The 13,045-nt window shown below is 41.6% G+C and overlaps 1 protein-coding gene across 4 annotated transcripts in view; it reads left to right on the forward strand.

The window, feature by feature from the left end:
- Positions 1-13,045, forward strand: part of ptbp3 (polypyrimidine tract binding protein 3) — a 120,376-nt gene that overhangs the window by 61,115 nt on the left and 46,216 nt on the right. For all 4 annotated transcript variants that reach the window (XM_072588093.1, XM_072588094.1, XM_072588095.1 and 1 more), the window contains one exon: positions 11,920-12,089. In XM_072588093.1, coding sequence (XP_072444194.1) covers positions 11,920-12,089 — 170 coding nt within the window. The remainder of the gene's footprint in view (positions 1-11,919; positions 12,090-13,045) is intronic.

Genomic DNA, 13,045 nt, shown 5'->3' on the forward strand with positions numbered 1-13,045 from the left:
AGCGAATAACCAATTTCCTATTGCTGGTTTTTGATGGTGGTTTTATTGGATTCTGTTGAATAGAACACTGATTTAACTGCTTGCCTCACGAATGTAACAGCCTGCTCGATATATGATAGGCATATTACTTTGCCTCTTATGTTTAAAGGAGTTGGCTCAACCATTACTACTATTATAATGTTAAGAATGCTCTTATTGGTGATGCAGGCTGCTGGACTTCTAATCTCTCAATTCAGTTGCAAATCTTTACTCTCTAATCTTCTAATGGGCCACCTGTAACTTAGTTTGTGATCTACTCAAATTTATAAAGTATTTTGAGGCCCTAGCTTCAGAGGTCATGATGTACCTGTATGATGCTTGATCAGAACACAACTTCAAAACTCGAGTTCAGGTCACTAAGAAGCAAAACTATTGGGCCACAGACATTGCTTGTCAATGCTTAAGTTCATATGTCGTGGTAGTGATGGAAAAGCACTAGTGCTGTCTTTTGACTGTGGTCTGGTTCAGCTTCATACAGTTGAGGGATAGGGTTGGAGTTGCTAGCAGGGACAGAAGATAATTATGAAATCAACAGATTCAAAATCATTGTTTGTTTAATGTACCAACAAGAAATTGCTGATTTCATTTAAAGTAACACTATTTTCGTCTTAACCGATGTGTCTTCCAAGTAAAATACTTAGTTTATCAAAAATTTCTAGCAGATTTATTGAGATGCTAATATGTGAGCGGAAAGGTCCCTAATTGTTACATAATCCGAGCGCTTTTGCTTCACTGCAACTATTTGGACCCACATTTGTGCTTGGTGCATGCAGGAGAAATAGCTGCTATTACCTATTAATGTTCATTTGCTTGCGTACAGGACTTCTTTTAAAATTCTGTTCAGTTTGTTTGAGGTCACTTTCCATTCTGTGTACTATCTGTCATATATGTTAAGATAATCTTTTGTAAAGGCCATAGCTTACACCAGGGATCGTGACACATACAGGTGACCCCACTGCACCACACAGATGTGCTGTCATGTGCTCACGGACGCTCCTGCAGACGCGCTCCCCCCCCCCCCCCCCCCCCCCCCCCCCCCTCGCTCGCCCCGCCCCGCCCCCCTCCCTCTCGCTCTTCCCCCCTCCCTCTCGCTCTCTTCTCCCCCCCCCCCCCCCCCCTCGCTCCTCCTCCTCTTTCCCCCCCCCCCCCCCCCCCCCCCCTCGCTTCCCCCCCCTCTCTCAAGACTTATACCCCTTTGCATTCTCTCATAAGTTTGTGGTCTGAATTTGTGCTTACATAATTGCATTTTATTTTGCTCATACACTGCATGAATCCACATACGTTTCCTTAAATCCCTTTTTTAGATTAGAGTTAGTTTGAATATTGGGCCACAGACAACCTCATGTAGGGTACCTAATACCTTCAATGCATTATGTAAGCTGACATGGCATCTATTGTTAAAGTTCACCTTGAGAATGTAACTTTAAAAAAAATATTCTGGGATTTACATATGAAAGAACTGAAACCAACATGTTCATTCTAAAAGATGAGATTTAACAAACAATCCAGGTCTTGTTAAATATATAATTTCAGCTCCATCACACTGTAAACTTTGTGCTATAAATTCTGTCTTAGAATCTTACCTTATACTCCACAGCCACTTGATAAAGGAGCAGTGCTCCGAAAGCTCGTGCTTCCAAATAAACCTGTTGGCTTATAACCTAATGTTGTGTGAATTTGATTTTGTACACCCCAGTCCAACATCTGCACCTCCAAATCGTGACACCAAGGATTAATCTTGTGCCACATTTCCACCCTGAATGTTGATTTTTAGTGACCAGACCTTGAGAGTTTTGAAGTTGTGTTCTGATCAAGCATCATAAAGGTACATCGTGACCTCGGAAGTATTTTCTTTTGGAAAAATGATTTTTGAAAGATGATGAATGCTGCTTCACAACATTTGGATGTATTCAACACATTAGCTGTGTGACTTGACTTTATTCAAGGCTGTACTTAGAAATAATTCATAGATTATTTGAGTTTTTCAGTTTTTTTTCTCAATTTTTGAACTTTACACGTGAATGAGTTAAATTTCACTGGCCATTTCACTCTTGTTTCCAAGGTGTCACTTACAATTCCACTCCCTGTCCTTGTTGGGTATTGTTTTTTTTCCTTAAAGTTCACTTGTGGGACATGGGCGTTGCTGGTTGGTCAGTATTTATTGCCCATCCCTAGTTGCCCTGGAGAAGCTGGTGATGAGCTGCTGCCTTGAACTGTTGCAGTCAGTGTGCTGTAGGTAGACCATTAAGGTTTCCGTTCAATGAAAGCCCCCTCTCAGAATGTTGATAGTGGAGAACCCAGTAGTGGTAGCACCATTGAATGTAAAAGGACGGTGGTTAATCCATCTCTTATTGGAGGTGGTCATTGCCTGCCATTTGTGTGGCATGTATGTTAGTTGCCACTTATCAGCCCAAACTCTGATATTGCTCAGAGTTTGTTGTATTTGAACATGGACTCCTTTTTAATATCTGAGGAGTTGCACATGATGCAGAACACTTGGGAATTGTCAGCATATGGTGCTGAACACTTGCAATCATCGGCACATACCTGCACTTTTGACCTTGTGATGGAGCAAAGGCCATTGAAGCAGCTGAAGATGGTTGGGCCTAGGGCACTGTCCTGTGGAACTCCTCAGAGTCATGGAACTGAGATGACTGGCCTCCAAAGCCATAATGGTCTTCCTATGATTGTAAGCAGTGGAGTGTTAAACCCCCCCCCCCCCCCCCCCCCCCCCCAAACTTCCCATTGATTCCAATTTTGCTAGCTGTACTTGATGCCATGTTCAATTGGATGTGTCCCTGATGCCAAAGGCTGTCATTCTCAACTCCTGTCTGGAATTCAGCCTTTCTTTTGAATTGAGGCTGTAATGAGGTCAGGAGTTGAATGGTCCTGACACAATCAAAACTAGACATATTAAGCAGGCTGATGCTCATCTGGTGCTGCTTGGTAGTGCTTTTGGTGACACCTTCAGTATCCACTGCTTCTGATAATTTCTTGATATCATGCAGAATCAACTGAGTTGTCTGAAGTTTGGCATCTGTTCTGGGACCACTGGAGGAGGCAGAGATGGATCATCCTCTTGACTGTTCTGCCTGAAGATGGTTGCAAATGTCTCAGCCTTAGCCTTATATTTAGCACTAATGTGCCTGGCTTTTCTACTTTTGGGTGAGGCAATTCCACAAATATCCCCATCCTCAGTGCATTGTTTAATTTTACAGTGCCATTCATGACTGATTGTAGCAGGACTACAGAGCTTAGATCTAATTGTGGGATTATTTTGCTCTCTTTATTCTTGCTGTTCTGCTGTTTGACATGCAGGTAATCTTTGTTTGGTAGCTGCTTCAGCTGACACCAGGTTGCCTTGTTTCTGACCAAGTTTTGTATTTCTCCACTCCCATTCTGGGAGAACAGTTTCAACTCCCATACCCATCTGTATTCTGCAAGTTATCCAATTCTTAATTCTTTCCCACATTTTCTCCTGTACTCTCCTTTTCTGTATTTGAATTATTTTCTTTTTGGTAGAGACTTTTCAAAGATTTTGTGCAAGTCTTAAGTTGATCCCTTTGCAGAATTTTTCATCATCTACTTAAGTTGTATAAGGAAATTGATAAAACAAGTCAATTGTGCTTTTGAACATCTCAGACTTGGAAGATCCAAAGTCATTTCTAAAAGGAAATTTCTTGTCAAGTTTATTAGTTGTTGTATCATTTGAACTATCAAAATTGATGTATGCAGTTTAACATAATACAATTTTTAAGTCCTTAAATTAACATCTGTTTTTAAACACTTTTTGTTTGTAGAATTGTGGTTCTTCCTCACTACTGTTGAAATTTTGGAACGGTGCACCAAACCATGAATGTAAAATTTTTGGCCAACTTTTCACTGTGGGTGCAATTTTAATGGCCTGATTTTTGGAATGACAGATTTCTACCTGAGGGAATAGTTAAAATTTTTCTGTAGTGATTTTTTTTATCATACAAGAATTTCTAACTACTTTCAATTTTTGAAGAAAACGCTAGCTAAACAAATGTTAGATCAAGATATAACTGTTTTAACTTCAGTCAATTTAAAATCTAGTTGATTCATTTGAGGCAGTTGTTTTCAGTGAAAATGCTTTTTGTGGTGTTTCTTCTTGACTGAAACAGTTTATCTTAAAAGGGCTTACTGATAACAGGTTTTGAAGTGTACATTGTATCCGTTAATACAAGAGGCCATTATAAACCCTAGCTATTGTATTGCTTTATTTTCTGCACCATTTGATCTACTTTTTTGTTTTGGAACAGCAATGTGTTGCACACTGAGTACTCTTCAAGGATTCAGTCTTGAGAACCCTTTGCCACAGAACTTGGGGGCAGGAGTAGTTCATGGGTTTCTTTTAAGGGCAGAGAGATTGATTTGTGATCAGTAGCGGAATCGAGGGTTATGGGAAAAGAATAGCAAAGTGATTGTGAAGAATGTCAGGACCAACAATGATCTTATTGAATGGCCTGCTCTTGTTCTTATTTCTTATCTTAATGTAGTTCAGCTGCATGGGAAGTAACTAGTGTGAAGGCTTAGAAAAAGTAAATTTTTTAAAGATTCTGCATTTGAGCACGTTCTTCAGGTTTCAATCACTGAAAATTACTGTGAACAAATTGGGGAGATTTGTAACAAACATTTGCAGAGGGTTAGGTAAGGGAATAGTTAAGCTCCTGAAATTAATTGGTGAGGAGGGCTAGATGGAATGATGGGAAATGTAACATCCTGTGTTTGTCAAGGATGACTTCCTAATTGTGAATTCAGCATTCCCAACAAGACCCTGCTGATCCCATCTGCCAGCATTTGGCCCATATTCTTCTACGCCCTTTTATGTTCATACACCAGCCAGTTGCCACTTGAATGTTGCAACTGTACCCACCTCCACCACTTCCTCTGGCAGCTCATTCCATACATGCACCACCCTCGCCCTTTAGTTCCCTTTTAAATCTTTCCCCTCTCACCTTAAACCTATGCCCTTTCAGTTTTGGACTCCCCTATGCTGGGAAAAGAACTTGTCTGTTCACCCTATCCATGCTCCTCATGATTTTATGAACCTCTATTCGGTCACACTCTGCCTCTGCTTCAGGGAAAGCAGCCCTGGCCTGTTCAGCCTCTCTCTATAGCTTGAACCCTCCAGCTCTGGCAACATCCTTGTAAATCTTTTCTGAACCCTCCCAAGTTTCACAACATCCTTCCCAATTTAGATAAATGTGAGGTGTTGCATTTTGGTAAGAGAATCCAGGGCAGCAATTAGACAGTTAATGGTAGCACACTGGGGAGTGTTGCAGAGCAGAGACACCAAGGCTTTCAGGTAGATAATTCTTTGAAAGTGGTGTCACATGTCGCCCAGAGTGGTGACAAAAGTATTTGACATGCTGGACTTCATTGTTTTTGACCATTAAGTATAGAAATTGGGACGTCATGTTGTGGCTGTACAGAATCTTAGGCCACTTTTGGAGTACAATGTATGGTTCTGGTTGCCTTCCTAGAGGAAGGATGTAGTTAATTGGAGAGGGTACAGAAATGATTTACAAGGATGTTACCAGGATTGGAGGCTTTGAGTTACAAGGAGAGGCTGGATAAGCTATACTCTTTTACACTGAGCATAGGAGGTTGAGGTGTGGCATTTATAGAAGTTTTATAAAATCATGAGGGGCATAGCTAAGCTGAATAGAAAGGGCTTTTCTCCAGGGCAGGGAAGTCCAAAACTAAAGGAATACATTTAAAGTGAGAGGGAAAAATTTAAAAGGGACCCGAGGGGCAACTTTTTCACAAGGAGGGTGGTGCATATGTAGAATGAACTGCAAAGGAAGTGATAGATGCAGGTACAGTCACACTTAGAAGACATGCGGATAGGTACATAAATAGGGAAGGTTTTGAGGGATATGGCCAAATAAGGCAAAAATGGGACTAGTTTAATTTGGGAAAACCTGGTCAGCATTAATGTGTTGGACCCAGACTTCTGTTTCCTTGCTGTATGATTCTGACTCTATCTTGCGTCGTTTCATAGGATGACAGGAATAAGAGTAGGCCATTCAAACTATCAGGCCTGCACCACCTTTCAACTCAACTGTGGCTGATCATCCATTTCAAAGCCTTTATCTCACGGTATCAACATTTTTGGTATTATTAATCTACCACTCTAAATATCCTTGACGACCAAGTTTCCACAGCCTCTCGTATGCACAATTCCAAAAGTAAAACATCAATGCCCCTCCAACATATAATCAAAAGTAGGATTGCTTACTGATGATTTTGACAGGGTTCACTAAACTCTGATTCCTCAGATGCTAAAGCTGCCTGTGCTGGAAGCGAGCATAGAAGAGGCTGGGAATTCTACAGCTCAAAATATCCATGTCACAGCAGGCCATTTAATTGGCATTATGTACATTATTTGAAGCATTCATTAATGTGCACTGACAGAAATACAGCACCAAACCTACATTGCCAAATTTCCTTTGTCAGCATCTTGTACTCTACCATCTAAATGAAATAGAGCAGCTTACATAAGGCCGATGACCACCTGCTGGTATTCCTCTAAAACACTTATCATCCCATCTTGGAAATATATTGTCAATCCTTTACTGTTCCTGAAACAATCTCCTTGGGACACTTTTCCTAATAGTACTGTGAGTGTACTCCAGACTGCAGAAGTTTTAGAAGTAATTTAACATCAACAGCAGTTGGAAATTGGAAATAGCTGCTGGCCCTGAGATTGTCTTTCTTCCCAGGAATGAATAATTTTTTTAAAAAACAAGAGGCAATATCGGTCAAAGGTGTTTACACAAAGCAAACAGTAGAAGTTATTTCTGGAAGGAAAGCATTGGAAAGGTAGCCAAACTTTTACCATGCTTGCAACAAACTTACTTGGTTAACATATACAAACTTGCGCATGGTTAGGCCATTGTTGGAGTACAATGTGCTGTTTTGGCTTTCCATATTATAAAGGGGATATAAATGGTGACATCTTGAAAAATATCCATATTATAGAGGAGTTGGTGCTGGATGTCTTAAAGCACATGAAGGTGGGTACATCCCTAGGATCTGATCTGGTGTACTCCAGAACTCTGTTGGAAGTGATTGCTGGGGCCCTTGTGGAGATATCTGTGACTATTGATGATACAAATGAGATGCTGCAAGACTGGAGGTTGGCAAATGTGGTGCCACTATTTAAGAAAGGTGGTAAGGAAAGCAGGGAACTCTAGACCGGTGAGCCTGACATTGGTGATGGGCAAGTTGTTGGAGGAAATTCTGTGGGACAGGATGTGCATGTATTTGGAAAGGCAAGGACTGATTAGGGACAGTCAACACTGCTGTGTGCGTAGCAAATCATGTCTCACAAACTTGATTGAGTTTCTTGAAGTAACAAAGAGGATTGATGAGGGCAGAACGGTAGATGTGATCTGTATGGACTTCAGTAAGGCATTCGACAGGGTTCCTCATTGTAGACTAGCTAGCAAGGTTAGATCACATGGAATACAGGGAGAACTAGCCAATTGGATACAGAACTGGTTTGAAGGTAGAAGACATAGGATGGTGGTGGAGGATTATTTTTCAGACTGGAGGACTTTGACCAGTGGTGCGCCACAATGATTGGTTCTAGGTCCACTGCTTTTCGTCATTTATAGAAATGATTTGAACCTGAACATAGAAGGTACAATTAGTAAATTTGCTGATAACATCAAAATTGGAGGTATAGTGGACAGCCAAGAGGGTTACTTCCGATTACAACAGGATCTGGACCAGACGGGCCAATGGGCTGAGGAGTGGCAGATGGAGTTCAATTTAGATAAATGCAAGATGTTGGATTTTGGAAAAGCAAATCTTAGCAGGACTTACACACTTAATGGGAAGGTCCTGGGGAGTGTTGCTGAACAAAGAGACCTTGGAGTGCAGGTTCATAGCTCCTTGAAAGTGGAGTCACAGGATCGTGAAGAAGATCGTGAAGAAGAAGAACCTTTCTTTTATTGGTCACAGCATTGAGCATAGGTGTTTGGAAGTCATGTTGCAGCTGTACAGGACATTGGTTCGGCCATGTTTGGATTGGTGCATGCAATTCTGGTCTTCCTCAAATCAGAACAATGATGTTAAACTTGAATGGATTCAGAAAAGATTTGCAAGGATGTTGCAAAGGTTGGAGGATTTGAGCAACAAGGAGAGGCTGAATAGGCTAGGGCTGTTTTCCCTGGAATGTCGGAGGCTGAGGGGTGACCTAGAGGCTTATGAAATAGTGAGGGGCATGGATAGGGTTAACAGACAAAATATTTCCCTGGGTTGTGGGAATTCAAAATTAGAGGGCATAGGTTTAGGTCCCTTTTAGATCTTTTCCTCCTCACCCTAAAGGGCAACCTTTCCACACCAAGGGTAGCGCGTGTATGGAATGAGCTACCAGAGGATGTGGTGGAGGTGGGGACAATTACAACATTTAAAAGGCATCTGAATAGGAAGGGTTTAAAGGGTTATTGGCCAAGTGCTGGCAAATGGGACTAGATTGGGTTAGGATATCTGGTCTGCATGGACAAGTTAGATTGAAGGGTCTGTGTCCATGCTGTACATCTCTATGACAATATAGAGGCACTGGAGAGATTACAGAAACTGTTTACCAAGAATTTGGAGGTACTGATTCCATTAGTTGACAGGCCTCTTCTGTACTGTTATGATGATTGTGTGTGCGTAACTAAGCTTACGTGGCTTCAAATGAGAGAGATTTTTGAGGGGTGACCTGATTTAGATCTTTAAAATTGAGAGATTTTGATAACAGCAGGAAGAATGTGCTGCTTGTTATACAATGGCAAACTAGAGTCATAAGGCAGTCACCAGGTAATTCAAATTTAGATTAAACTTCATTGAAAAAGATGAATCTTCAAAGCTCAGGGTGAGAAAGTGCAACTTGCTTCCAAGTGCGTCGGTACTATAGATCCATTTAACGGAAAGCTACCTAACCATATTAGTGATTAGGCTGGTGGAAAATTGAATGGAGGAGGAGATGAGGTTCAAATGAAGCATAGGCATGGTATCGATTAGGTGTGCCAAGTGACCTACTTGTACAGGTGTGGATGTCCATAACGCAGATATCAGGGTCAAAATCATGTTATAGCTGAGTAAGTGAAGTCTCAGAGAATCTGTTCAGAACCCATTATCCCCTTTCACGAGGTGCCAAAGCCTCTTTCACATACTATATAAAGTCTCTTCATTTGCTGTTATACAACTAAGCATCCAGTAGCCATCATATAAGCAGCTAATTTGTGGTAAAAAATAAGTTAGTTCACCGCAATTTGTGCAAACAGTTGGAACGTTGACTGCATCATTATATCGATCATGGTCTTTCTCTGCATGCAGTTGAACATGGGAGGCAGGGAGCATAAATGCTGTAAGCTACTTAGAAGGTAAGTGAGCAGAGGTGGGTCTAGTGGCAGGTGCCTCCTTAAGTAGAGTCGTGGAAGATGTCAGAACAGTTAACGGGCTGTATGGGGAAGTGCAGTTGGGGATTTGAGAGTTAAGTATGGGTCAATTGAATAATTACTCAGGATTTAGACTTTATTTAATGGTTTACTTATTTGCTTCGTTTCATTGGAACCCTCAAGTCTGTTTTTGAGGATACTTTGAGACTGTTGCAGGCACAGAAGAATTGCCCAGTGAAATATCCAATTTTCTAGGCAATTTCTTGGAAGTATGCTGAGATGGGAGTTTCTCTGGTTTCCTATGTGCACATCTGATCTAGACCAAAATAATAACTCCATATTTCTTCCATGTTTGTGCTCTCCATTTGCCCTCCCCTCCGTACCCCTGGGTCCCTTGATCTCGCACATTTTGTTCTCCTGGATCCTTGTTTAGTTCTGGCCCAGCTAAACAGGATTTATGGAAGGCTCAATCCCAATCAGTGTCAGGGATGCAGGAAATCTGTTGAGTGGGCAGGGTGGAATCATGGCTGATCAGTTAAATATGGTTGAGGGCCCTGTCAAGCTTTGGGTGAGAAAATGCAATTATGGAAGAAGGAATCTGGGTGGCATGGTGCCTAAGTAGTTAGCACTGCTGCATCATAGCACCAGGGTCCCAGGTTCGATTCCAGCCTTAGGTGACTGTCTGTGTGGAGTTTGCACATTCTCCCCGTGCCTGCATGGGTTTCCTCCCACATTCCAAAGATGTGCAGGTCAGGCGAATTGGCCATGCTAAATTGTGCATAATGTTAGGTGTGTTAGTTAGAGGGAAATGGGTCTGGGTGGGTTACTCTTCAGAGGGTTGGTGCGGACTGGTTGGGCTGAAAGGCCTGTTGCCACACTGTAGGGAATGGGCAGCATGGTGGCACCGTGGTTAGCACTGTTGCCTCACAGTGCCAGAGACCCTGATTAGTTTCCCGCCTCAGGCAACTGTCTTATGTGGAGCTTGCACATTTTCCCCGTGTCTGATTGGGTATCCTCCTGGTGCTCCGGTTTCCTCCCACAGTACAAAAATGTGCAGGTCAGTGAATTGTCCATGCTAAATTGCACATAGTAATGGTGCATTAGTCAGAAGGGAATGGGTCCGGGTGGGTTGCTCTTCGGAGGGTCGGTGTGGACTTGTTGGGCCGAAGGGTCTGCTTTCACACTGTAAGTAATCTAAAATTTGAAGACATGTCAGCAGCAATTTTTAAGAAGGTGGCATCATCTGATCAGATGCAGCACAGGCGAAGGAACAGGGAGAATTGGATGGATCCTTGTAGCATGTGGGGTGGGAAGAGCTGTTTGTGAATGTAGCTGTGGTAGTCAGTGAATTGCAGTGGACAGTTTATTCCCCAAAATGGAGACAGAAGTCAAAGGAAAAGAACGGAAGCGTTGGAAATGAGCAATGTGAAAGTTAGAGAGGGGTAGAAATTGGAGGCAAAATGAATGAAGTTTTTTTCAAGTCCAGATGGTAGCATGAAGTGGCACCAAAACAGTTGTTGAGGTACTGAAAAAAAGTTGTGGAGCGGGGCCAATATTGGGCTGGAGCAAGGATTGTTCCACATAAAGAGGCAGGCATAACTGGGACATGTTCGGGTGCTCGTGGCCACTCCTTTGACTAGGCAGAAGTGAGAGGAATTAAAGGAAAAATTATTCACTGAGCAAACAAAGTTCAGCCAAGTGGAGGAGAGTGGTTAGTTCTCTGGTCAAAAAAGAATCTGAAAGCTGTCAGACAAATGTGGTGGGGAATGCTGATACAGAGGGATTGAATATCCACGGTTAACCATAGGCAGTTAAGGCCAGGGAACTGGGAATTGTCAAAATGGCAGAGGGTATCAGAGGAATTGCAAATGTCGGTGGATAGGGTATGGGCAGGTGGAGAGAGGATGGAGTCCAATAGGAGTAAGTGAGCTTGGTGGATACAGATTCCAGCATCTACAGTGATTTGCTCCCAGGAAATACAGTATTCATCAATTATGTGTTAACTATTGTCAAGTGGGCTAGTGGTTGAAACAGTGCAGTGTTTGTTTCACTTGGCTGTCGGGAAGGGGAGATCAGTGGTTCCTGCTAAAGAAAATGTGTAGGAATGCTGTTTGAATAAGATTGACATCCATTTGAACTGCTACGTTTTACTGCCAGATGATGGTGAGCAAGAATTCTTGCATCTTCATTACAAGATTTTCATAATAAGTTGAGGTTCCCATTCTTGGAGCAGATGTGAACTTGAAATTTTGATAGAATGTCAATTTCTTGTAATGACTGTGCAATTATTATAGAAGAGCAAAATCCAACAGGTACTAAGTATGTGCCCAAATGGTTCATTGTCTGTGTATTGTACAATTGCTTAGTTGTTTAAAGTTGTTGGCAGGCTTAATGCTAAATATACGATAGTAACTAGAAAAAAATAAACAAACTGAGTAATCATACATTTCTTTTTTTAAAGCTAATGGAAACGACACCAAAAAATTTAAAGGAGAAGGATCTCCAAACCCACCCTCTCGTGTTCTTCACATTCGTAAGATTCCAAATGAGGTTTCAGAAGCAGAGGTCCTTTCACTAGGTTTACCATTTGGCAAAGTCACTAATCTGTTGATGTTAAAAGGGAAAAATCAGGTATGTGGATTTGTATACTCTATCAACTCCAAACCAGTTTTCATGCAATTAAGTTTGGTTTTAGGCACAGTACCTTGCATGTGGGATTTCAGCAATGTCTTGCTCATAAACTTCAGACTTTTTTCCGAAATCATCACTCTGTGAATGTTAAGTTGGACAAATAAACAATCATTCATCCACCTTTCAATTTTTAATGCAATTTTTAGTTTCATTGTGTCGTTAAATGACGTTAATCTTTACTACAGGGCTGTTTTAGCCCATTGCCTGACAGCCATGGGGAATGTGGAAGAGTTTGTGCCCTCTGGTCTCTGTCAAGGATGATGCATGATATGAGCAGAAGATGTTAGAAGCTAAGCAAAAGATGCACTGTACCCTATTTGCATGAGCTTGCAGTTAAGTGCCAATTTTCCGCCCAGTGTTCCTGGTTATGGTTACCATGTTAAACATGCGAATCCTGACGACATGCATTCTACTCCTTTTCCAAATGAAAAATATATATTTTAAAAAGTCAGAACATGACTCAGCTTTGCAAAAATACAGGGTGCTGCCCTTTATTGATGAGAGTGCTTTGCATTCACTGCAGACTAATTGAGTTGAAGGCAGTTTATTTCGAGACACTATGCTTGAAACACAAGCCATCACCTGGAGGGAAAAGCCACCTTTAACTACCTCTTTTTCCTAGTACTGTCCTTTTTATAGTAATTTTCTTTTGCAGAAATGCATTCAGCAGGTAATGCTTGAATTGCAATCTTGTGAGAAGGGTTAGAGATGTAATCCTAAATGTACACGTTTTGGAGATTGTTCAGATCCTAACTTTCTGCAGGATCTTCAGACCGAAGCAAAGGATAGCAAGTAGCTGTCATGCATATGTGAAACTGGAATTGAAACCGCAATGCTGAATGAATTTGCAAAGTTTTCCTCATCACCTGTTTGAGGTGTTGTGATGTCTAAGACAG

This window comes from Chiloscyllium punctatum, chromosome 2 (assembly GCF_047496795.1).
Source record: "Chiloscyllium punctatum isolate Juve2018m chromosome 2, sChiPun1.3, whole genome shotgun sequence".
Classification (NCBI taxonomy): Eukaryota; Metazoa; Chordata; class Chondrichthyes; order Orectolobiformes; family Hemiscylliidae; genus Chiloscyllium; species Chiloscyllium punctatum.